The 26,555-nt window shown below is 37.9% G+C and overlaps 1 protein-coding gene across 1 annotated transcript in view; it reads left to right on the forward strand.

Annotated features, from left to right (window-relative positions):
• The window catches only part of Col19a1 (collagen type XIX alpha 1 chain), a 409,660-nt gene that overhangs the window by 268,973 nt on the left and 114,132 nt on the right, over positions 1-26,555 (forward strand). The window contains exon 16 of the mRNA XM_008856281.2: positions 20,437-20,490. Coding sequence (XP_008854503.1) covers positions 20,437-20,490 — 54 coding nt within the window. The remainder of the gene's footprint in view (positions 1-20,436; positions 20,491-26,555) is intronic.

Below are 26,555 nucleotides of genomic sequence, written 5' to 3' on the forward strand. Positions count from 1 at the left end.
TCCTATTGAAGAAGAAAAATATGATTTTAACCCAAACTTGTGACAAGGCAAGTTTTACTAAATTTCTTTAATGAATTAACTGAGAGCTTTGGAAGAAAGCCAAAGAAATGGAGACCAAAATAGCTGAATCTTGTTTTAGTGGGAAGTATGATTCATCATATACAAAGTTCTATTAATTGATGGTGAATCATTAAATCACAGCATGCTGTTCACAGTTATAAACTGGCTAATGAGGCAATAGAACCATAAAATACAAGCAACATGTATACATAAACTTAAATATAAATTCAAAGCAAAAAGGACTTCTGGAAGAATAAATATTGATTTAAAAAGCCGATTAGCCAGGCGTGGTAGCACATGCCTTTAATCCCAGCCTCAGGAGGTAAATACAGTCAAATCTCTTTGAAATAAGGCCAGCCTGGTCTACATAGTGAGCTCCAGGCAAGAAGGGACTACAGGTAGACTCTGTCTCAAAAGCCCCAAAATAAACAAGACAAAAAACAAAGCCAAAAGCCAATTAAAGCAAATGCTCAGAATTTCATACTTAAACATTCGTGCTTGGAGATAGCTTCTAAAATGTTTTTTTCAGATAGCTGAGATATATATATATAGGAATAATATGTAGAAAAGATTCCATTGGCTGACATATGCAAAAAAAATAGCCAACAGCAGCCTGGGAAACAAATAAAGCTCACAAAATGTGTTCTCTGCATCTTGACTAATGCACAGGTAACATTTGTGTGGCACTTGCAGAGCATGATAATATTACAGAATTTTCTACTTCAGTCTCTTCGCCAACAACTGTAACTAGCTCTGCACTGCAGAGAACTGTGAAGGATCACATTGTCAAAAAATATAATATGGAGTTCTTTTCTTGTTTAGGACTGTGTTCTGATGGTGCAGCTACAATAATAAGTAAACTTCTGGAGCAGTAGTGTACATGAGGGAGTTTGCTTCGGGATATAATTCCCAGTTTGCTTCGCCAAGAAATGCCAAGCTGTGCTACATAGTGATACTATGCCACATAAAAGTTCAAGAAAACCCAGGGGAAAAAATGCCAACAACAAAAGCTTTCCAGCAAGGAAATTCTTAATGATAGCAAAAATGATGAATTGGTAAATATCATGTTAAATATGAGACCTTTTCATTTTGAGATTGTAAAGAAAGTGAGGGTAGTTATTACTGCATGCTGAGGTACCATGACTGCCATGTGAAAAAAATAATTTTTTGTCTTTTTGAGATAGGGTCTCCCTGTAGCCCCAGCTGCCCTGGAATTCACTATGTAGACCAGGCTGGCCTCGAACTCACAGAGATCCGCCTGCCTCTGCCTCCCGAGTGCTGGGATTAAAGGCATGTGCCACCATGCCAAGCTCACCATGTGAAAATTTTTGTCAATGTTAGAATTACAAAATGAGTTTCTTGTTCCTGCAGATCAAAAGAAGTTGATTCTCACTTTTTGACAGTTAAATTTAAACAATTGGAAACACAAACTTCCTGTATCATATCCTTAATATTTTTTGTAATATCAATATTCCTCTTTAAATAAAGAATGTAATCTGACACTCAACAGTAGAAAAAAAATCAAAGAGCAAAAACTGAAGTCTCTAGTTCTATAATATTATCAAAGAAATAAGCAATAATCTTGGTGTTTTACATCAGTGGAAGTTATTGCCAAATATATTTAAAATGCAGTCAATATATTTAAATAGTCAATTCTATTTCTCACCAAAAGAAGATTCATATGTAGACATCCAGGTAGCCAAACTCATTCATTTATCAGGACAAAATCTAATGAAATACAATATAAATTATAAATTCATAGGGCAGATTCCTAGAACTGACTACTGATGAAGGACTAAAGATGAACTTTGAAAATATATCATAACTTTTCCATCTTAAAAACAAGCATATAAAGAATATTCTTCCAGCCTTCTGAAAACTTGTTTGAAACAATTTTTTCCATCCCCTTCAACACACTGCTACTCAGCTTATTTCTACACACATCCATGATATTGAAACAGTGAAGCAGGTTAGATAAGTCATTCCCTATAGGAAGCATTATCAATTCAACTTAGATTGGAAATAATAGGAAGCATGAAACAAGTTCATTTTTTACATTAAAATTTTTGCAAATAAATATAACTGTGTCCATTTGTTCAAAGAGTGCACATAGACACTTTATATTGGAAATACTTATTTCACTCATAACTTTAAAATATTTATTGGTATGCGTCCATTGTACATAGGGATGGATTTTGTGAAGATATTTTCATTCAAATTCATCATATACTCTGACCATATTCACCCTCTTGTGTGATTCTCTTCTACAAATCCCTTTCCTTCCCCAATCTCCTTTCATGATGTGTGCATACAAGTAATCTTAAGAATTTACATAAAAGCTAGAATTCACAAATGAAAGAACATGTGATATTTGTTTTTCTTGTTCTAACTTGCTTTTTTAATATTATGATTGCCACTTGGGTTGATTTGTCTGAAAATGATAATTTCATTCTTTATAAATAAATAAAACTTCAATAGTACACACACACACACACACACACACACACATATATATACATATATATATATATAAATGACATTTCCCGTATCCACTCATCTACTGAAAGATGTTTAGGCTGATTCAATAATGGCTATTGCAAACAGTGCTACAATCAACATAGGTTTGTAAGTATCTCTATCCAGGTTATGTATTCAGAAGTGGGTCACATGATAGATGTATTTTTAGTTTTTATGGGACCTCCAAATCGATTTGCACAGTAGCTGGACCAGTTTACACTCACCAGCTGTGTGTAAGAGTTACCTTTCTCCATAGCCAGCCAGCATTTGCGGCTATTTGTTTTCTTATTAAAACTATTCTGACTGGGATGAAATAGAACCTCAAAGTAGTTTTAATTTGTATTTTCCTAATGGCTAAGAATGTCGAACATTTTTCCTATATTTCCTGCCATGTGTACACCATCTTTTGAAAATGAATTATTTAATTAACTCATTTATCGAGTGGATCATTTGATTTTTTTTGGTATTTAGCTTTTGAGTTCCTTATATATCCTAGCTATTATTCCTCTGACAGAAATGTAACTAACAAAGATTTCTTCCCATTTGCTAAGCTGTCTCAAACAATTGTCTCCTTTAGTGTGCAGAAGATTTTGAACTTCATGCAACCCTATTGTCAATTCTTAATTTTATTTCCTAAGCTTTTAGAGTCCTTTTCAGAAATTCCTTGCCCTTGCCCTTGCCTCCATCTTGAAGTGTTTTCCTTAAGCTGTCCTCTAACAGCTTTAGAGTTTCAGGTCTTACACTAAGGTTGCCAATCGATTTTAAATTGATTTTAATGCAGGTGAGAAATAGGGTTCTCATTTCATTCTTCTACTATGGCTATCCTGTTTTCCCAGTACTATTTGTTAGAGATGCTGTCTTTTCTCCAATGTATATTTTTAATTTCTTGGTTAAAAATCAAGTGACTATATATATATATATATGCTTATTTCTGTTGTAGAAATATTATTAAGCTTTTTAAAATAATTTAATTTTGCAATAATTAACAGAAATGTACACATAGCCAGGTCACCTCTCAAAAGTAACCAGTAAAATACACAGTAAGCTCCAAGCTGTGTAATATGTACTAACAGGACTTGCAATGCAGTGGCCATCTCTCCCAGAAAATATGGATACTATGCTTTATTATTTCTTCTTATTTATTCTCGGGTACTTGGAATAATTTTTCTGCAGTATGTGTGCAATGGACTTAAAAGTGATTTTTTAAATGAAATCTCTGAAAAAAAAAACATTGTAATAAGAAATAGCCATTAATGCCTTCACTTTTTTAAATGTTTTCTCCTGGGAGGCAGAACAGAAAATGAAACCAAATGGGCAAAGTGTAAAGAGTAATCTGACTTCTTTTTATATGCTCTGAAGATCATTTTGCACAAAGAACTTAAACAGATGATTTATTGAATGATCTTTCAGAACTAAAATACCCTAGAGCTAAGCCAAAAAAAAAAAGTGGTGCTTATGTGATGGATTTAGGCATATGGACAAGCAAGAAGTTACAATCGAAGGCATTCAGGGAAAAATTTGTGAAGATAATTAACTCTAGGGCAGAGCTTAGGTTTATGCTGACAGGTGTTTTTAAACTTGAGTTTGTCATTGGTAAAGCTGACTTAGTCACAAAACTGCAAAAGTTCAGAGCACTTCATCAATACTGATAATATATGCAATATTATAACAATAAAATAGCTTGCATGATGTATACATATATGTATGATAATTCTGCATTATCCTCACAAGAAATGCTAGACCTTGACAAAATGGTTCTCTGTGTTAAGGATTATTATTTCCATTTTTCAGATGAGAACACTGAAATTTAAATAAATTAAAGTACTTTGCTTAAGGTCACAGAGCAAGAATGTCAGATTCTATCCTAAGGCTCCTGTCCAATTCTATTCCCACAATAACCAGGTTTTACAAAGTGTGCATGGTGATCCACAGATAGGTCAGAAATCAACTCAGGATAGATATTGTTAAAGACACAGAATAAAGCAGAATATACAAAAGGCTTAGCAACACAGAGAGAAGTGTCAAAAACCACATGTGATGCTGGTACAAAGCTCTCTGCCTACATGCCTATGCCCTTTCCCCTCTGTCGGGAAACTGCCTTGATTTACTGTCCTACAAGCTCTTTGGATGAATATTCCTCCCTCCCTGAATGCCTTTCTTACTTTCTGGTGCTGTAAATTGAACCTAGGTTCTCATATATACTAAATACATGAAAATTATCCATTGAAACATGCACACACGCACACACACACACACACACACACACACACACACACACTTTGACACTTTGACACTTCTCTGAACTAAACCTTGTGTGCCTATTTACTAGTTGATAAGGAAAAAGACCCCCCTCCCTTTCATATAGAAAGTGGCCTTGTTGGAGCCCTCTTAGTCCACAAACCTCACATTCATTTCATCAGTTTTCAGTTAGTTCTTTATAGAGATTTAGTTCCTTGAATGTTTTATTAATAAAATGTTAACCTATGTACAGCTTCTCCAATATGAAACAAAAAGGAGACATTCAGACCCTTGGGTTAGTTCTGGTTGTTAGACCCAAGTAACAACCTTATCCTTTCTGGGTCTCAGTTCTTCAATTGAAAAACCCAAATCATACTAATGATATCATGCCTGAAATGGTGAATGGGAAAACCTATATATAAAGTAGCTAATACCGGTGCTTATAATTACCACCAACTATTATATCATAAATGCTGAATTAAGCCTTAATATCTGAGCATAGTGAAATCCTCTAGAACTAAAATCAGAGAAGTTTGGTAACTCTTTTATAATCTTAGAAGTTATTCTGAGTTCACAGTTGCCCAGGTCATTCTCTAAAGTAGCCTGATAACCATCAGACAGTTGAGAGGTGAAATGTAGCCGCTGCCTTACTAAACAACCATGGTTCTCAGGGTAGGGCTGCAGCTAAGAAAGAAGGCACCATTTTCTCATAACCCCAATTGCTCCTTTTCTGGTAACTGGCAGCCATGTCTCCTGGTTAATTAAGAGTCAGTTGGCACTAGCCTATGGAAACTTGCAGGTGCTGTTTGATCATTTCTTTCATTTACTGAGGTGCTGAATTAATAAACTTTTACCATCATTAGCTCCCCCTAGAAAAGTATTTTGTACCTTTAAAGGTGTTGTAGAATAGTTTTGAGTTTCTTCTTTTTGTCATCAGACAGACACTTGTGAAATTGGCAGCACACCGGGACTAAGCTATTTATAACACAGGCTGACACGGAACTTTCAGGAATGTTTTATAGTCTACAAATGTTTCATAAGGACTCTTCATTCTTCTTTCTGTTCCTTGATGTTATGAAATATGTCAGAAGGCTTTTGAAAGGTCACCATCTCTCTAGCCTCTTAGAAATATATACTCTGTCTCAAAGCTCCAGGAAACTGATACTTTGGATCAATAGACCTAGATTTAATTTCAACATGCTCAGTTTGTATTTGCATGGCATTTAAAAATATTTACCATTATTTTGCTGTTCTAGAGAAGTTCCATATGATACATTTTGTGTTTCCAAATTCAGCTGGATACATTAAAATATTGGGAGTTATGCTATTGGAACACTTACCATATGTTAATAATGAAATGGGCATTTTACAGGATAAAGTTTTTCTAGCAGAGATTAATAAAATGATGCTAAATTCCCGGATTACTTAGCTTGTCAGTTCTTTTATTGGGTGAAAGATTTGGTCAATCCTAGACCCCCAATGTAGACAACCTCAAAAACCTCAAAGACTTCAACTTCTAATATGATAACTGGCCTTATAATTTTTTTATTTCTGTATTATTTTTACTTGGGGGTATTTCTATTTGGAGATGTTAGCTACCCCCATCTACCCATGAAATTCAGCATTGATAGCACTTAAAAAGCTGACAGTTGTCCCTAACTCCAGTTCCAGGGGATCTGACAGCCTCTTCTGACCTCTGTGGGTATTGCACAACACGGGTGCACTTACCTACATGTAGGCAACACACACACACACACACACATATACCACCGGGCCTGGTGGTGCACACTTTTAATCCCAGCACCCTGGAGGCAGAGGCAGGAGGATCTCTGTGAGTTCAAAGCCAGCCTGGTCTACATAGTGAGTTCCAGGACAGCTGGGGCTACAGGGAGACCCGGTCTCAAAAAGACCAAAAAAGAATTTTTTAAATACTAATAAAATTTTTTAAAAATAGGGAAACAGAGCATATATGCAAAGATAAATATTAAAACATAATACATGAGGCTGGAGAGATAGCTCAGTAGTTAAGCACACTGGCTGGTCTTGCAGAAGATCTAGGCTTAGTTCTCAGCACCCAAATGATGGCTAACAACCATCTGTAACTCCGGTTCCAAAGGATTCAACTCTCTCTTCTAGCCTCTACAGGCCTTGCACACAAGTGCACTTATATACATGTTGACAGAGCATTCATACACATAAAATAAAAATAAACAAAATAATACATACTACATATGACATATATGTACCTATATCAGAAGATGGACCAAAAGAATAACATCAAACGGGTGAAAGTAGTTACCATAGGCAGAAATGAGGGAAATGTGACTACAGGTGATTTGAAAAGAATTTCCAGTCAGACATGGTGGCACATGCCTGTAATCTCAGAAAATGGAAGGATGGGACAGGAAGATGATAAATTTGAGGCTAGAATGGGCTCTGTAGTGAAACTGACCAATTTTTATAAATAAAGTTTTATTGGAACACATCAATGCCCTCTTGTTCACATAATGTCTTTGCTAAATCTAAAATTTTTGCTATCTTTTCCTCTACAGAAAAATATTTCCTAAACTCTGAAATAGATAAAAATTTCATGTGCTGTGGGTTCCCATTCTATAACAGGTACAGAGTCTCTCTCTCTCTCTCTCTCTCTCTCTCTCTCTCTCTCTCTCTCATGTGTGTATGGTAACATGAAACAGAAAGCAGTAAAGAAAGAGAAGGGGCCCGTGAGGGTTGAGATGACATCAGAGATGGTGGCGCAGATGATTTTTGAGCAAAGATCTAGCAGAGGTGAGGGATCAGACCCTGTGAATCTTTGCAAGCAGAAGGAGCAAGTGTAAAGTTTTGAGGCAAGAATTCCAGGGAGATACAGAAGGACGGTGTGGGCTGGATGGGAATGAGAGGAAAGAGGAGGTCAGCTAGTCCATGGAGCCATGTTGAACACAGCCCTACAGGTCACTGAAAGGATTCCAGCTGCCACTGATTAAGGACATTCCTCATCACTTGTGAACCTGGAGTACTCATTTAAAGACTAAGCTGAAAACTATGGCTGCCACCTCTGTAAAATACTATTCACTTCTGATCTTCCAGTACTCCTTCCCATCCTAACCATTGCTGAGGGGAAAGAACAAAACAGCCATGGACTGCACATCATGTCTATTTGAAAACATGATTGTCAATGTCAACAGGGTGTCAGTGAATTTTATATTAGATTTATTTTATTTTAGGACAATAGGGTGGCCTCTGTAAGACTAAATTTTAAGGGTTAAGGGGTATAACTCAGTAGAAGAGTGTGTACTTAGTATGCATAAGACCCTGGGTTCAATCTCCAGCACCAAAATATACAGTAATAATAATAATGTTAAATTGTGAATGGGGCAATTACGGTGTGTTTGTCTTTGGCATAATCTGGGAATGGGGTTGACCAATCATCTCTACATGTGAAGGTAATGCTAACTTCTAATGCCTCCATGAAGTTTAACCCCTCTGGAAAAACTTGAACTTTCTCCAGAAAAGTTGGTAGACATTTATTTTAATTCCTACAAAAAAAATAGCAGAGATTGGGAGATGGTAGCTTGGTCAGGTTTGCTTAATGAGTGAAAGAGAAAGTGCTAATGGCCAGATCACAGACTTTTCAATGTAGTGTGCGTTCTTTTCCATTCTGTTTTGGTTAAATTAATGGTAAATGATTTTGTCATAAAGTCTGTTTTCATGTAGTCCAAGTTTAATGCAGCTTACATTTGCTGAAAGTAATGATGAATTATCATGCTCTGTTTTGTGGGTTTCCTCAAACAGTCTTAACTTTTATGTGGAAAAAACATACAGCAAAAAGAAAAATATACTACCAGGTAATATTACCAGATGATAAACATTCCAAGAACAGAATCTATGTATAAGTTTCTTCTTAATCTCCAGTAACTGACATATAGTCTACATTTAGTAAATGCACAAATGTTTATCATTTATGCAAGATTTTGTTTCTTCATTTCCCCACTCATTTGTGTTCTTCATTGCCAGATGGTTTCTCATTAAAATAGTAAACAAATCTGTAATTCTGATTGTTTCCCACGTTAGCTCTTACAGTTTGTTACTGATGATTCTGAAAGATTTAAAGTTCTGCTTCAAGAGCCCAAACTTCCAAATGAATTATATGAATATTATCTTGTAATTTTGTAGAAATTTCATAGACAAGTGACTGGTTTTTTTTTTTTTTCCCGTTTGGAGATCTTGACATCAAATAAAGTTCATCTGCATGTGTTTCAATAGCTTTAATTTAGTTGTATTTATCTATCTTTTGTTAGTTTCACATGTGTAGATAATGTGCTTTCATCATATCCTTCCCTTTTCCTCACAACTTCTCTGGTGGATGCTTGCAGGAGACCGGCGTAAGATAAAGCCAGTCAACCTTGCAGCATGGATGACGGAGGGGCTCAAGAGGCTCCACCCATAGCTCAGAGAGGTTGGCAGTGGACGGTTTCTGGGAGAGGACAAGTCAGTTTTCTTCAGGAGTGTGGCCTCTGGTAGGCTTCCCATGCTCCAGAGGATGGCCCTACACCCATGCACATATGGGCATCACTAATTGGATTCAAGGGATTATAAACAGAATAAATCAAGTATCTTTAACTTATTCCAAATAGTCAGCTGATGTAATAATATGTATGGAAAAGACAGCGCTTAATTTTCTATAAATTCACACTTTTTACAGTTTTAGTTTCTCAGCCATGATCCAATATTGGAAACTTTTTCTCACTGACACACACTGATGACTGGCACATTTAGCCATCTTAGAGCTTCTTCATAAATTTTGATCGCCTGTCTTAACAGATGCCTCACTTTCCTAATGGACCCTAAGTTATAGGCTGGGCACAATACAAAGGAAGTTTTGCATCTGTGTTTAAGCGTCCTTTTTCTCCCATAAGGTCTTTCACTTTAGTTGGGCCAGCCAGCTGACATATTGCTCATTAATCACACATATTAACTGGAGTGGTTAACATTTTGAAATCCAACTTCCCACTCTGTCCGTAGGGACCAGTTCTTGTTTTCTCAATGTGATGACATACACTTCAGACACTGTTAATGAGGTCTTTCCCTTGGAAATTCATCCTGACATGTTTCAAGACTACTCTTCCCCTTGGGTACAAATTCGTTAAATTATTAGTATAAGTCTTGTAGGATTACTTATATAATGAAACTCTCTCCATTTTAAAAACCATAGCTCATAGCAAAGAGAGAAATTGATCACATTTCCTATATGCCTTTTCTGAGGAAATATCAAATAATAGATATCATAATCAGCAACACAATGTCAATATAAGGTAAAAATACATTTCAAGGGGGCTGGAGAGAAGGCTCAGTGGTTAAGAACACTGACTGTTCTTGCAGAAGACCCAGCTTCAAATCTCAGCACCCTCATGGCAGCTAACAACTGTCCGTAACTTCAGTCCCAGGGGATCAGACAGCCTCTTCTGACCTCCGCGGGCATTGCATGACATGGATGCACTTACCTACGTGCAGGCAATACACACATACACGTATAATAAAAATAATAAATAAAAATTTTTAAAGTACATTTCAATTGTAAATAAAATTGTTTTATATATAACTAATTCCTGAGTGACTACAGAAATATAAGGAGGTATTGAAAAATTCCTAAATCAGTTAACCTGAAATCAGTTTTACTGAACTTCTATATTGTAATGCATTTGTAACAGTTTCACTGTATCAGCTATATCTGCCTACATAGGTGCTTATATCACCGTTTCTTATATGGCTTTTTTAAGGAAAAACTCCCAATGACATCCAGTTATGTCTGAAGAACATAACTCAAAGCTCCGATGTAATCTGCAAAGCCCAGCATAATCTGGCCACTGTGCCACTCCTCAGAAGCCAGCTGTTCGTCTCTCTTCCTTGAGGAAGCCTTGCTTAGGGTTTTGTTCCTGTTGCCATTCCCTCTGCTGGATGTTCTTCATCACACCTTGCATGACTCCAGAACTTGCTTGTTTCTGGTATATTCTGAAGCTTTCCAGATTTTTCTAAAACATGTCACCTTCCTGAATAAATCCTATCTCCTCACCCTACTTTATTTTCATAATTCACATTCATATCTTAACAGATTTAGTTATTAAAGATCCAGTAAATATAGCATAATGGTTGTGATCAGAGACAGTATGGCTTGTCTGAACTCAAGTCCTTTCACTAGTCAAACATCTTTGGATTATTGCTTTATCACTCATTAGCTTCATCTGTAAAATGGGAACACTTCAAAGAGGATTATTAACTGATTAATATGTGTAACTTGCTTTTAATAGTGTCTGGCCCTTGCTCAGGTCTTGTGCTATCTCTTGCCACCACTGTTCCCAGTGGACTATACGCTTCATGAGAACAGGATCCAAGGTATTTCCAAAGCATAAGTGTTTCCTGGCTAAATTAATGAATAACTGGATATATGCCAGCTCAAAGAAGGGAAAGTGTCCTACAAAACCACAGAAGGAGGAGACAAGCAAGCAGATGAATGAGGAGTTTAAAATTCAGAATGAAAATCGCATGTAATTAAGAAAACTTACCAGGGTCTATGATATGTAGGTATGTATGTGTATGTGTCTGATTAGATGTAGCAAGGATACTGGGAACAAGATACTTCCCTAGAGGAGAACAGTCAAAGAACTTTTATAAAAGGAACCTGGCAAGAGATCCACTATTGGGGTTGGCAGGACCAACTGCCGCACCAGCCTTCTAGGAAATCCCAACTCTATTCTGGAAACTAGAGGTGCTGAGAGCCTACACGAGGCAGATTGATAAAGACAGAGTCTAAATTACTTTTACCCACTTGCAGTTTCAACTGACTCTATACATTAGGGTTAAGGGAATGAAAAGTTACATTCAAATAAGGGAAAAAATATATCCCCAGTATTGTAGAATGGTATGTGTCCACGTGTCTGGGTTTTGAATATCATCAATATATTTTCCCAATATTTAATCAAGTGTGCAAAAAAAGAGAGAAGAGGGTGGGTTGAGAAATGCCTTCTGGCCATGCTTGATCCTAACGTCGGTGATAAGAATCAAAGAACTAAGGCGACACAAAGCTAAGGTATGCTGCCATAGAAGCATTTGGTCACAGCTGTCCTGTGAGAGGGCCTTTCATGTCCCAACTTGCCATTGAGGATGTACAGACAGTTTTTCCTGCTGACATTTTCCTCCCATCCTCATGACGCCTCTGCCTCCAAGGGACAGCTGGAGAGAGCTACAAGGCAACACATTTGAGAAGGAACTTACTTGATACTTACCTTCACTGATACACCTGAACTCACTGATAATAAAATCAACAAATATCCAAATATCACTGAGTGACTCCCTCCCCTTCTTCCTTGAAGACAGGATCCAGGCTCAGACATCTTCCTATGTTTTCCCTCTGGCACCAATATATAACACAGACTGTTATTTTTTTCTAAGTAAAATTTACTTTTATCATTTTGATGGGATTGATATCTAATGTCAGCATTGAAATATCCAAAAGCAGTTTAACTCATTAAGTTCAACTCAGTTAATTGAGAACTGAACCATGAAAAATTTTGTTTCAAAATGGGGTTTCCTTTGTTTTGTATTAGGGTTAAATTTGGTGTTTCCTTCATTTGTCAGGAACTTATTAATGCAAAATTATTTCTATGGATATATTTGATGCTAATCACTTCTGCCTTTAAGAATCAGCAAGCATGGAGCTGGAGAGATGGCTCAGCAGTTAGAAGCACTGACTGGTCTTGCAGAGGACCCGGGTTCAGTTCCTAGCACCCACATGATGGCTAACAACTGTCCTTAACTCCAGTTCCAAGGGACTTGACGCCTTCTTGTGACCTCTGAGGGCACTACAGAACACTGGTGCACTTAGATACATGCGGGCAATAATCTCATACACATAAAACAAAAATAATAAATAATTTTTAAGGGAAAAATAAAAGCTGGGCACGGTAATGCATACCTTTAGTCCCAGCACTCAAGAGGCAGAGGCAGAGGTGCTCTGTGAGATTGAGGCCAGCCTTGTCTACATAGTGAGTTCTAAGCCAGCTAGGCTACAGACCCTGTCTCCAAGAAATGATAAAAATTCTACAATCATGGGGGATTTATGAAAGTTATTGGTTTTGGAGAGGTGAAAACCTAGTGGTCTAATTCTCAGACCCCAGACCCTAAGACAGTGTGAAAGGCTGGATTCCCCTGCTCCACTCCGGTTTGAAATCATTTCAAATTGGGAGGAAGGAACACTGTTATCAGTGTCTTCCAGTTTCTACCCTCTTACTGCAGCACAAGGATGGTAAAATACTTCTAGGAGAGGACATTGCTCAGCCACACCTTAATGCTGCCCCATTCTTGATGCCAGGATGGTGCGAGTACATGGGCCAAGACTGGCCTGAGAAGCATAGGGAACCACCAGAAATTGGGGCTGAGAGAGCTGGTGATTTGGCAAGACAATTAGACATCGCATCAAATCTTAGTGGAAGGTTTGGATTGAGCTGTAGCATCTGGGCAGAGTGAGGTGAAAACAAAGAACTGGGAAGACTGAAATTATAAAGGGATAAAACATTAGCAAATATAACTAGAAGAAAACAAAAATGTTGAATGTTCTCACACGTTGTAGAAATTACAGTAAAGTCATTTAGTGGTCACAAGATGACAGCAAGAGATAGAAGAAGGGGCAGGGAGAGAGATGGGATAAATCCATGCTAAATCATTTCAATGGAAGGAATGTATTTTAATGTTTTATGGTAGGATAAGATAACTACAGCCTCCAACTTATTTAAATTTATTTAATATTTCAAATATAAAGAGAAATTTGAAGGTTTTCAATACCTGATAAATCTTTAAGAAATGGAAATGCTGATTATTGTGTTATATTCATGTATCAAATAATCATCCCCATCAACATATAAATATTATGTGTCAATTAAAATAAGTAATATTAATAATGAAAGAATTACAGCAGCAAATAACCTGAAATGTGAATGATCAGAATCTTCACACAAAGAAAACACTAATCCTGATTTAATTAAAAAAAAAAAAAAAACTTGGGTACAGCCGGGCATGGTGGTGCACGTGTTTAATCCCAGCACTCAGGAGGCAGAGGCAGGCAGATCTCTGTGACTTCAAGGCCAGCTTGGTCTACATAGTGAGTTCCAGGACAGCTGGGGTTACAGGGAGACCCTGTCCCAAAAAGACCAAAAAAAAAAAACCTTCACACAAAGAAAGCACTAAGCCTGGTTTAATAAAATATTATCTACTAAGAGCCTCATTATACAGTGTAACTTGGGGAGTTTAGACAATAATGTCAGGGCAACTTCTAATGTGTTTTGGGAAACCACCTTCATTACTAGTGAAGTCCATTTGAAGAAAAGAAAGGAGGGTTAGCAAGATGACACAGCAGGTAACGATGCTTGCCACCAAGCTGGAACACCTGCGTTAGATGCCTGGGAGCCACATGATGGAAGGAGAGAGCCAACTGCCTCAGGTTGTCCTTGGACCTCCACACACATACCTTGACACACAAATGTAAATGAATAAATGTAAAGGAGGAAAAGAAAACTGAAAAAGAAGGTAAAGGGGAAGAGACAGATTTAGAAATTGTGAAATAATTTGGAAATCTTAAGATCCCAACCCAGGTGGAGGAAGCAGCAATGTGGATCCAGCTTTCCATAGCCCTGAACTTATTTCCCATCACTTCTCATACTGAATTACACCCTCTGCCCTGTCCTTACCAGAGCCACTTTTCTGGTCCCTGGAGTAATGAGACCTTTACCACTAGAGTCGTTGCTGTCATAGATGTATTTTTAAATATCTGCTAAGATATAAAATGCACTTAGCATAGTATACATTCCTCACACGAGAATTCAGTTCCCATTTTTTGCACATATCATTGATTTTAAAATGTGGTAACTCTTTATAACATCAGTCATAAATCTTATTTCCGTTCACAATGTAAAAAAAGCAATCTAAACTTCCCAGCTAGTCTGTAATGTTTTCCTGTGTAATTAACACCTCATTCACAGTTGTGTATGCCAGTCAAGGGCTTGTCTCCTCTTCCTTGACACTTCCTTGATACCTTGTTCAGGCTGAGCTGACGCCTAAAAGTGTGTGAAATACACACATGGAAACGGGACTATTTGAAGGAACCAGCTGTTTTAGGAAGATGTGGCAGTTCAGAGATGAGTTAGACACGTTTCAGCTTGTGGGTTTGGGGTTTCTGTATCATCCTTGATTTGAGTCTGATGACTGCTGTAACCCCTTCTTTATCCTCATAACGCTTATCAACAGCAAAGCCACCTGTTAGATAAATACCAATAGTCCATTATTTGCATTCTTTTCTTCTTAATGCTTGTGGAAGGCCAAGTGTTTATAAATCAAGTGACTAATTTAAGATGCACGTGCTCTCTTACTGCAAGTCATCCTGGAAGGATCAGGTTATGTTTGCTGTGCAAGTTGTAGGTGTCATATATTTAAATAGCTTTGTTTGGTTTTTTTTCCTTCCTTTCTTTTTAATAAGTTTTAATTTGTTTATTTTTATTTTATGTGTATAATTATTTTGCCTGTATACCCATGTACACAATGCCTGTGGAAGCCAGAAGTTTGTGTCAGATCCCCTGGAACTGGAGTTACAAATGATTGTTAGCTGCCTTGTGGGTGCTGGGAACTGGATCCAGGTCCTCTGCAAAAGCAGACAGTGCTCTTAACTATGGCATCATCTCTACAGACCCCCTTTCCTTCTTTTTTTTCCTTCCTTCTTTCCTACCTTCCTTCCTTCCTTTCTGGTACTAGTAATCTTCTGCCTCTATATTTTTTTTTTTGCTTTCAACACAGATAAAGTGGATAAAGTTATTTATTTCATAAAAACAAAACAAAATAAAATAAAATTGAGATGTATTTCCAAAAGATCATATGATGGTTCTAGTCTAAATTTTCTGAGGAGCTCAGTAACATTTATAGAGTGATTGTACCATTTGGCAATCCCATCAGCAGCATGTGAGTGTTCTGGTTTCCCTATGTTCCCTTCCCTTCCTTTCCCTTCCCTTCCCTTCCCTTCCCTTCCCTTCCCTTCCCTTCCTTTCCCTTCCCTTCTTTGTTAATTTCTGGATTTTGGAGAGTCATTCTAACCAGGGTTCACGGTGGTAATTTTACAAGTGCTCTCTTTTCTAATCTTCAACAAATCTATGGCCATATACAAATATCATTTTAAGCAACAAATACAGTAACAAAATTTTGGCATAAAAAGTTTCTATTTTTTTTAGCTGGGCATGGTGGTGCACGCCTTTAATCCCAGCACTCGGGAGGCAGAGGCAGGCAGATATTTGTGAGTTCAAGGCCAGCCTGGTCTACATAGTGAGTTCCAGGACAGCTGGGGCTTCAGGGACACCCTGTCTCAAAAAGACCAAAAAAAAGTTCTATAGTTTTTTTTAAAGGAGACAAATATAGTCCATATTCTTTTAAACTTGACAGTGGCCATTTTCTCCATTTTTATACCATCAGTAACCCAATTGAATGATTTTGTAATGAGGTACATTTATAGGATTTAGGGGGCTCTATAGGAGTCCCCAAATTCCCAAATCTCACCTTAGACCCACTGAGTTGAAGTTGGTGGGAACAGGGACTAGCCTTCCAAGTGACACCAAACAGTGGATTTAGATCATTAGGCAGAAATCTAAATTGTTGTTCAAATTTTTTTATTGTTGCCAAACAGAAAACTGATGTTTTGAGCACTGTGAGGTTTCCAGGGCAACTAATGAGAGTCAGTCTATGATTTTATGTCTATCTTGGTTTTCAAGAAGGTATTTGATTACCTTGATCATTATGGTGCAGGAACCCTCCATCTCTGTGTGTTGGGAGGTTTATACAGACTGTGAATTATCTGAGTTTTTCTAATGAGGAAACGGCCCCCTGAGAGTAGCCACCCTAATCTGGGCAGTCTCCCAGATCTGCTGTTTTCTGAGCTATCTGCAGGATTCCCCTCCATGTGGTCTACTTTGTACCTTGAAATGAAATGACAGAAACAGGAGGACTCAGAAGTGGAAACAAACATATAACCTTTACTCCCCCCCAGTGTCACAAACTTCTCCCCACCCATACCATCAACAGCCCCAACCCCAGCCCTACACAACCCCAGCCAGTGCCCCAGAAGCTCACGAGGGAAAGAACAAAGATTTAGAGATCACACTTTCTTCTGAAAAAGAACGAAGGAATCTGAGTTTAGACGTAGGATGAGAGTTGGAGTTTGTGCCCATCATCTTGATTAAACTATTAATAATAAAGTGCTCCTCATGCTGGCCTGTTTAAACAATAAAATTCACCTTACTAAAAGTCTCAGTCTCATAGCTCTGAGGTAGGTATTTTTCCTTTCCTTAATATTTTCTAAAACTATTTTATTTATTATTTTTATTTTGTGTGTATGAGTGCATTGCCTGCATATGCATTTGTGTCGTGCAATGCCAGCGGAGATCAGAAGAGGATGCCCTGGAACTGGACTTATGGATGGTTGTTAGCTGCCATATGGGTGCTGAGAATTGGACCTAGGTCATCAACAAAAACAGACAATGCTCTTGACCCTTGACCCATCTCTCCAGCCTCTCTTTCCTTCATATTTTTAAATGAAGAGCACTTTTTGGATGAAGGGGAGACTGAGCAGCTATATTAAATGTAGTAATGGGCCTTATAAAGAAGAAAGAAGAGAGAGAGCTCTGGGGCTTCTTGTCTGGAAGTGAACTTGGATGTTATGTCCACTGAAATTATGACCTCATGGCAGCTCTCTCATTGCAGTTTCCCTCGTAGTTTGTAGTTCTCATCCGTCCACCCTTTGCTTTGTGCCAGAGTGCCCTCTGCAGGGCACTGAGACTGGGACCTAGTAAAGGGTTTACTTTATCTGTTTTGATGATATGCATGGTAGTACAGCTTAAAGGAAAAAAAAACATATTGCCATATAAACCACATTTAAAATTGTTCAAATATGCCTCTGGGAGTTACTGGGTATTTAGACCTTAAACTGAAAATGTGTGTTGGCTGGAGTTATCTGCACAAATATGTTCTTTTAAGTTAACAACCTTCACAAATATCTTGCTCACTTGTCCACACTTAGGAAGGATGTATGAACAAATCAACCCTGTCTTCACTCTTAGGGCACACACACCAGAACATGCTAACCTACAGAAGCATGTAAATCAGTGGAGAAATGCAGGGATGTGGATGCTTGCCTTTACCATACAGAATTGTGAATGCTATTTGTTTCTCATTGTAACCCATTAATGTTGTGTTACAGTGTCTGGTGGCTAGTTTGTCTTAAACATTAACTCTGTGATAAAAATTGATTGATAGCCTCTTACAGCCCAAACACATATTCATTTCTCCTTTGAAGAAAGAGGAAGGTAAACAAAATTTGACCCTATGGTTTTAACTTACCTCAATCTAATGCAGGCTTTAAAAAAGAACAAGTCACTTACTTAGATGCGCTGATTTCATTTCTTAGTGCTCTTGTTAATTAATAAATTTCAACGCTTCAACTTCTAAGGTAAACTTTTTATCCTTGATTATTCCTCAAAGGCTAATTATGTTTTGTAAAAGATCCAATATTAATTTTCAGAAAGTATAAACTGCAAGAGTGAAAATGATGTAAATATGCATAACTTGTATTAAATACACAGAATATATAATTACATATCCATTCCAGTCTTAAAGCTCCCCAAAGAATACCAATATTTAGATCTCTTAAATGGACAGTATATGAAAACACCATTAATTATATTGTCTTTTTAAATTTAAAATATTTTTTCTGTTCTTTGAATGTTAACAGGATTATTTATGAAATGAGGTACTGGCCATTTATGCTTTGACAATTTCCTACTTGTGTATAATGCATTTTGATCATATTTACCCTCCACTACCATGTCTCAGTCCCCTTGCTCTCTCCCTGAACCCCTTTTTCCCAACCAATCTCCTACCTACTTTCAATTTTTTTTAACTGACTCACAGAGTTTAATTGGTGTTGCATGCATGAATATGGGTGTAGGGTTGCTTGCTGAAACGTGGGCAACTTATCTGTGGCCACACCACTGCAGAAAAATTACTCCTTCAGCAGCGATTAAGTGTCTGTATCTCCCCAGCAAGGGGTGAGGCCTCAGGGGACCCTCCCCCATCTGTAATGGAATGTTGACAACTCAATCTTATACAGGTCTTATGTTAGAAACACAGCTGCTGTGAGTTCCTGCGTGCAATGGACATTATACGAAGTCCTTCACAGTGTGCCCTTGACTTATCTCTCATATCTGTGGGTACATTTCTTCCCCAAACATAGCACAGTATTTCTTTGTTTACTCTCAAAGCTTACCCTACAAGTTCAACTGGCACTTAGACTTCCTATCCCATCCCAGGGTAAATAAAATTAGTAAATAAAATGGGCCCTTCTCTATTTATGGTTAAACAAATTCTCAAACAAAAGCATTGAAAATTTCAATCTAAATCTTTTTAAGTATCACTGAGCCATTATGTGTGTGTGTGTGTGTGTGTGTGTGTGTGTGTGTGTGTGTGTGGTGTTTGCTACCATTGTGGCAATTAAATTATTAGTAGCAACAATGGAGTGGAATCACAGTGCTTAGGAAACATATGCTCAGAAATACTTTGCATTCACAACATGTTTCAAGACCTAAGCTTGCACTCCTCTTTTTTAGGAGAAAAAAAGTTTAATAAAATAGTTTTTAAACCAATAACTAGGTCCAAAGAGATGACTCAGTGGGTACCTCAGAAACCACATATAAAGGTAGAAGGAAAGTACCAACTTCACAAAATTGTCCTCTGGCCTCCTCAGGGGCACCGTGGCACACATACCCATATATACATGCATACAGTAATAAAAGGTAAAATTAAAAATAATGATAACCACCTAAAGCTTTTAAATAATATTAACTGCATAATTTCTTCCCTATTTCTCTGGCTTTTGAGATTGGGATACAACTGGTTATGAACTTAGAAGAGTCAACATTCAGCTACAATAATGATTAATATGTATGAATTATGCTTGAGTTCACTTATCCAAAGAGAAGAAAAGAACTAGTTAATATACTATATACAGAATATATCATTTTGTCCAGTGCAATGCCTTTTAAACTTTAGTAAATGTAAGAATTGCTTGAGGTAATTCTAAAATACAGATTCAAAACTCTGATCCTCTGAGTTTCTTAACCAGTTTCTTCACCACTCAATTTCATCCTTGGGTACCTCCTATAAAATTAGAATCCAGACCCTTCTTTGAAAAGCATTTATTATTTTATCTAAATAGCATTTTATTTTATCTGAAGTCACAGAATCATCAAATAAAATCTTCAGTCATTTTTCAGATACCTCCCTGACTTTGGGTGAGTACTGAGATACACAGCATGTAAAGGGCTTACAGTGATAAAATCTGTTCACCTCAGGCACTGTATTTCCCTCCATGATCAGACTGGCCCACAGCTTTAGAATTCATTGATGTTCAAGAGTCATGTGAACTTGGAATTGTTTTTTAACCTTTGTAATTTTTTACTGCCTTCCATGTTGCCACTTAATATTTTTATATTAAAATGAAATTAAATCACAACATTTAATCTGTTTTCTTTTGGTTTCAAGGGAAGACGAGGGAAAACAGGACCTCCAGGAAAACCAGGACCACCTGGACCACCTGTGAGTAAATAACAAAATGACTGTCCCTTAGGCAAGAGCCTTTCTGTTTCTCTGTGTTACTTAAGGGTTATTTTCTTTCCCTGTGCTCATAATTTCCTTCTTTTCACTTTTAGAATTATTGGTTTCAGAACTTGGATAAAAAGTTCATGTTCCCAACACTCCCAGCACCATTACCACCCCAAACCAATGGTAGAGAGGCTGGTCTGCACACGTCACCCACTTCTTCACTACACGAACATGAAGAAGTATAGCCCCTGCCTGAGCATCTCCAAGTCAAGTGTTCAAGTAGATGACTCCTGTTCTGAGTGTGCCTGAGCACCATTGCTCAAATTCTCAATAGCAGGCTGGTAGTGTGATAGATCGCTGGGGAAGCATATCCACTTTCTTGACACGAAACTCGGTTGTTAATAAAATCTCATAGAATGCACTTGCTGAAAAGAGCTATGAAGATCTACAAATGAGTTAGCTCATCTCATTTGGTCACCCCACGCTTCTGGGAAAATGATTCCATTTCTTGTAGTTCTGTTAACTCTTTAACCCATCAGTCTGATTTATGTCCAAGCCACTCTAGTGATGCTGCATTGCCCATGGTCACCACAATCTCAGAGTTTCTAATTCCTTGGGCACTTGCAGACTTTATGTTATGTCCCAGCTACACAGAAACATATATTTTCTCTCTCTCTCTCTCTCTGTCTCTGTCTCTGTCTCTCTCTCTCCCTCCCTCCCTCCCTCCATGTCTCGCTGTCTCTCTCTTCCTGAAAGAAACTCAAATTGGTAGGAGGCAAATAGGAAAGTACAGGTAAGATCAAAGATTCATGGAGTTGAAAGAAACTTCAAGCCATGATGCTCACCTGTTATATGATGATGCCAGTAATGCGTGATTTGCAGTTGTACAGGAAACTCCTGTCAATTAACCGCAGTGCCTCTGACGCCCTCCTTTCCTCTCTCAAAGCTTGCTAGCAGATTATCTATAAATGAGGTGAATGTTATCAGCATAATCTCAAATTGGTTTTAATTTATAAGCAGAAGGCATAATTTGGAAGGAGAAAGCCCCTTGCTTTTATGTAGAAGAGGTGAGGGAGAAGCTTACCTCAGAGTATATTTCCTAGGGGTGGAGGTTGTATGAGGAGTTGATGGATAGTTGGCATGGGTGCTTCAGTCCCTCCCTCCCCTCCCCTCCCTCTGTTCCTGAAACTTTGTTCTTTTAGTTTAGTGACAACAATCTTTCTCAACTCTAGCACCATCCCTTTGACTCCTTCATTAACAGCTCTCCTTCCATCCCTATCTGTGTGTTGATTAATGAATCCTAGTCTTGAATTCCAACTCAGACAACCCTTCTGAGTTCCAAGCTTACACATCCCACTGTCTGCACAAATTCTCTACATTGGAGGTCCAGTAGGTAGCACAAAAGGAGCATGACCAAAACTAAATTCTGAAAATAATCCTTTTCTTTCTCTCTCCTCCGTCTTCCATATATAAACAGTCCCTAAATCATGTGTGTTGGAAAACCCTGTAGATCGTGAGTCCATCTCCTCCTCTCCATCCTTATTGTCACAGCCTTAATTTTTACCCTTTGTCAAGTGATGCCTATATCTGTATAGCCATTTAAAGCTGATCTCATAAACTTAACCTTTTCCAAATGAAGAGCTCTAAGTCATGACTTTGACCAGGTAACTCAAGACTTTACATGTAGGTTGGCTTGGATGACTTAAAGCTGTTGGTTTTAAATGGTTGGTTTCATCCAAAAATTCATGAGAACCCAAAAGACCACAAATAGCCAGAGTAATCCTAGGCAGAAAGAACAATAATGGAAGAATCAAAATCCTTGACCTCAAACTATACTACAGAGGCGGCAGAGATGGCTGAGCAGTTAAGTTCTCTCCTTACGGAGAACCTGGGTTGGGTTCCCAGAACTCACATGGCACATAACAACAGTCTGAAACTACACTTCAAGGGATCTGATGCTTTTTTTTTTTGGCATCTGTGGGCATTATGTGACAAGGGTACACTTAGATACATAACAGGCAAAACACATACACTTAAAATAAGTAAATAAATATTTTTTGAAAGAATCTTGGTTTAAAAAATTATTTGTCACTGTCCTTACAGAGCTGTAATGACAAAGTCAGCACAAAAACAGTCCTTATTCACTGCTGGGGGAGGGGTGCAAACTAGAATAGCCATTATGGAAATCAGTATGGAGGCTTCTCAAAAAATTGAAAATAGGACTACTACATGACCCAACTATACAACTCCTGGGCATTTACCCAAAAGATTCCATATCCTGTAACAGAAATACTTGGCCATCCATTTTTATTACTGCATTATTAACAATAACAAGGAAATGGAACTAGCCTAGAGGCCCATCAAGAGAAAATGGATAGTGAAAAGGTAGAATTAGCCTGGATATGTGACTCTCTACATGTTGCATGAAAACTTAAGGAGATATGAAGAGTGAAAGGTCCAAGAGAGAAAAGGGAGATGGGGAACAAAGGGAGGAAGAGAATCAATAAATTTTGTCCTTAATAGCATCCCTTTCCTTCAGGAAAGATTACCCATCTTCCACGTGTTGGTTGGGCCCTTGCCCATTTTCCTTTGGCTTACTTCTGCCTACCCTCCTCTGTGCCTTCCTCCTTTTTGAATCTGTGGAGTAATCTTCTCTAGCTAGCTCAAAGATGCCAAACCTTGAACATGTTCTCCTCTGTCTTTACCGCTGAGCTTAAGTCTCTGAGTGCTGTCTCCCGTTATCTTACACTTTCCTGGGATACGGCATATTGCTTTTAATTTATTTTCTTTATGTGTCAGACACTGTGCTGTGATTCTTTTTATCAAGCCTCTCTTTTGTGAACATTGCCTAACATAGTCTCTGGCTTATAGCATGTAATTATTGACCACTTAATAAGGGAGTAAACGAGTGAATATATTTTGTGACTAAGTAAGTGAAGATCATGGTTAAATGACTTTTAAAAACCAGAACCTTCTACCTACTAGAGGACCTCACGCCTAGTATCTTAGGAATCTCTTAAGCCATGGTCACATGGCAAAAATCAACATAATCACTGCTGGGTCATCCATTTTATTTCCCTTTATCCATTCAAGTGGATTGGATTATTAGCAGTATACCGGTGTTGATTGATATTGATTATAAAAAGAGAGGCAGCATGAATTGAATTAGGCATGAAGCAACCTTGTTGATTTTTTTATTGTATTTCTTGGCAAAACAGAGAAAAAATTATAAAATTTTCAATAGTTATTTTGTAAGGTTAGGCCTTTCTGTTATTTTCTAAACATTTGATGCTGCTTTAAGACAAATATCTCAGAGGAGGAATTTAAATGATGAAGGCCTTAATGAAAAGCTTGCCAGATGCTTTGGACAGAAGAGTGTGGAAATCTGGAAGACTTCTCAACTACTGAGTAGACACGTTCACAGAAAACTTTGGAAGATTAGGAAATATGTGCCTATGTGAAAGGATTTATAATACTCCATTTCACAAGGGTTAGTATATTGCCACAATGCTTGGGGGAGACATGCTTATTTTATTTCAAGTATATTTAAACTCAGCTATGGGTCTGATTCAGAGTGCTCATTAAATCTTGGGTCCATGGTATTTGGAATAAAAATAGCTTATGAACTTTTTAATATGATAAAATATCCCATTTGTTAGACTAAAATAATAAAGAAAAATATGCAGAAAATAAAAAGGTTTCATACATAGTTCTTCAGCATTTGTTTAATAGAAACACATTAGGCTAAACCATTGGCTCATTTCTGGTTAGCAACTGTGGTTCATGGAAACTCTTTCTGATTCTCCTAATTAACTAAAGTGTCTTTCCTTCTATACAAACACCTTGGGTAGAGTTTTCATCATATTTTGCTTTGTTTGAGACTATTCCTGTTGTAGAAGAAGCCGATGGCATGCACCTGCTGCGCTCATACAGTGTAGTTGAGGACAGTAAAGAAAGGTACAATACCTGGTTCCTCATGTTTGCCTGTCACGTGCACATTTAATTTTTCTAAATGTAGTACACTTTAGAAAGGGGACTGCTGTGAAAGGGGCTATTATGTGTCTAACTGGAGTGGGCTGTCAAAACCGGATAAGATACTGTACTTGCTTTCTAGGAGATTCAAGTTCAAGTCACAAAAGTAAAGTGGTAGAGAGAAATTCAACGAAGACAACACAGTAGGCTTCTGATCAGAATTTGTAACAAAATGTAAGATTGAGGATTGTCAGGTAAACAAACAGAGCAGGAATGGAACATGGTAGGTGCTTCTGCAGAGGAAGGCAACATGAATAAAGCCTAGAATGCAAAGCCTCTGGTGAGTCAGGGCAGGCACCCGGACATGAGGAGTTGAGGTGCAGACCTAGGCCAGAAGGAAGGAAGTCAAACCCAGGCCGGATCCTGACAGACCTCATGGAAAGCTATAAAATAGATGAAGGGGTCTGAGCTGGAGAGGACCAGGGCCAGATTTCATCCATGGGTGCCTCTAGCAGCACATTGGGAGTAGATTGCCCACAGCAAGCCAGATGCAGTGCAGCTATTTATTGTTTCTGCAGTCCCTACAGGGTGTTTGTTATCTCTGTTCTGCAGTCCATGGAGCAATTTATATTTTATTACCATATAGAGTGAGAGATAGAATAAGAGCAATCTAGCTATTTTCAGAACAGGAAGGATTTTTGTTTGTTTGTCTTTCCCCGTGTTGTAACGTAGGTGACATGAGCCCTATTTCATGGCAGGAATAAGGCAACTTAAGAGAACAAGAGAAGGGAAGGTAGGGGCTAAAATTCTAGTCAGGATTCCAGCTGGTGTGTGGCTCACCTAGTGGCCAGCCTGGGAGGTTCCTGAGCCTGTGTGAGACCATCTTAAGACAACCTGAAGAGTGAAAACAAAGCAAAACAAAACTTAATTTTATCTCTGATCAAATAATAATTAAGCATTATTTTCCTCAAATAGATGAAGAGTTCGTATATTTTAGCCTTATGTTTGAACAGTTCTTTATTAAAACTTTGGTCAGTATGATTGTCAGAAAAGAGCCAAGGAACAGGAGTCTCCACGAGGCACAACTGAAGCCTTTGATAACAGCATATTTCACTCAATGTCAAGAAAGTGTTCTTCCCTTTGGGAATTTAGAGGTGTTCTCGAAATCAAAGGCAGCATTGTTGTTTAGGGGGATGTCAATGAAGATTAAAGAACTGGAACCTAAAGAAAGAGTCTCTGATGGCCTAAAACAGCTCAAAACGATTAATCCGTTTTAGTCCACCCTTTTCCTCTGATTCTTTGTTCTGAGGCCAGATTTGTATTTTCTCACTTCCTTATGAAATTTTTGTACAAAAAAAGGCAAGTCATTTACACAGAAGGATTTCCTGTAACTTTATAGTTAGCTGATAAGCTGTGTGTGTGTGTGTGTGTGTGTGTGTGTGTGTAAAGAGAATATGTGCATGTGAAAGGACTGTCTCCATAAAACATTAAATCTCCAAGAAAAAAAAAACAAAAATCTAAAGGGAGATATTTACTATTCTAGTTTGCCTTTCTGTTGTGGTGGTAAAACACTCTGACCCAAAACAACCTGGAGAGAAAAGGGTTTATTTGGCTCACACTTCTGGTTCACAGTCCATCCTTGAGGGAATTGAGGGCAGGAACTCAAGCAGAAACCTCTGCCTTCAGGCTCACTCACTGACTTTCTTATACAGCCCAGGCCCATCCACCTGTGAATGGCACTGCCCCCAGTGGGCTGGGCTTTCTCACGTCAATCCTCAATCAAGACAACCCCTCACAAAGACATGGGCCAATTTGATCAAGGAAATTCTTCAGCTGAGGTTCCCTCTTCCCAGGTGACTCTAGGTTGTGTCAAGTAGAAAATAAAAACTAACTAGGACATTTACTAAGTCTATTGAACTAATGTTATTGCATTGGGTTAGTGAATCTGTGTATCGGGAAAGCCGTATATATTACTATTGAATTTCAGCGTTATCTTTAAGGAAAAATTATGTTTTTTACAGAAGACTTGTTTTAAGTTCATATACACATAATCTACAGTTGGTTAACAGGGATGGCTACATCCCCTT

This window comes from Nannospalax galili, unplaced genomic scaffold (genome assembly GCF_000622305.1).
Source record: "Nannospalax galili isolate Female #2095 unplaced genomic scaffold, S.galili_v1.0 scaffold206, whole genome shotgun sequence".
NCBI lineage: Eukaryota > Metazoa > Chordata > Mammalia > Rodentia > Spalacidae > Nannospalax > Nannospalax galili.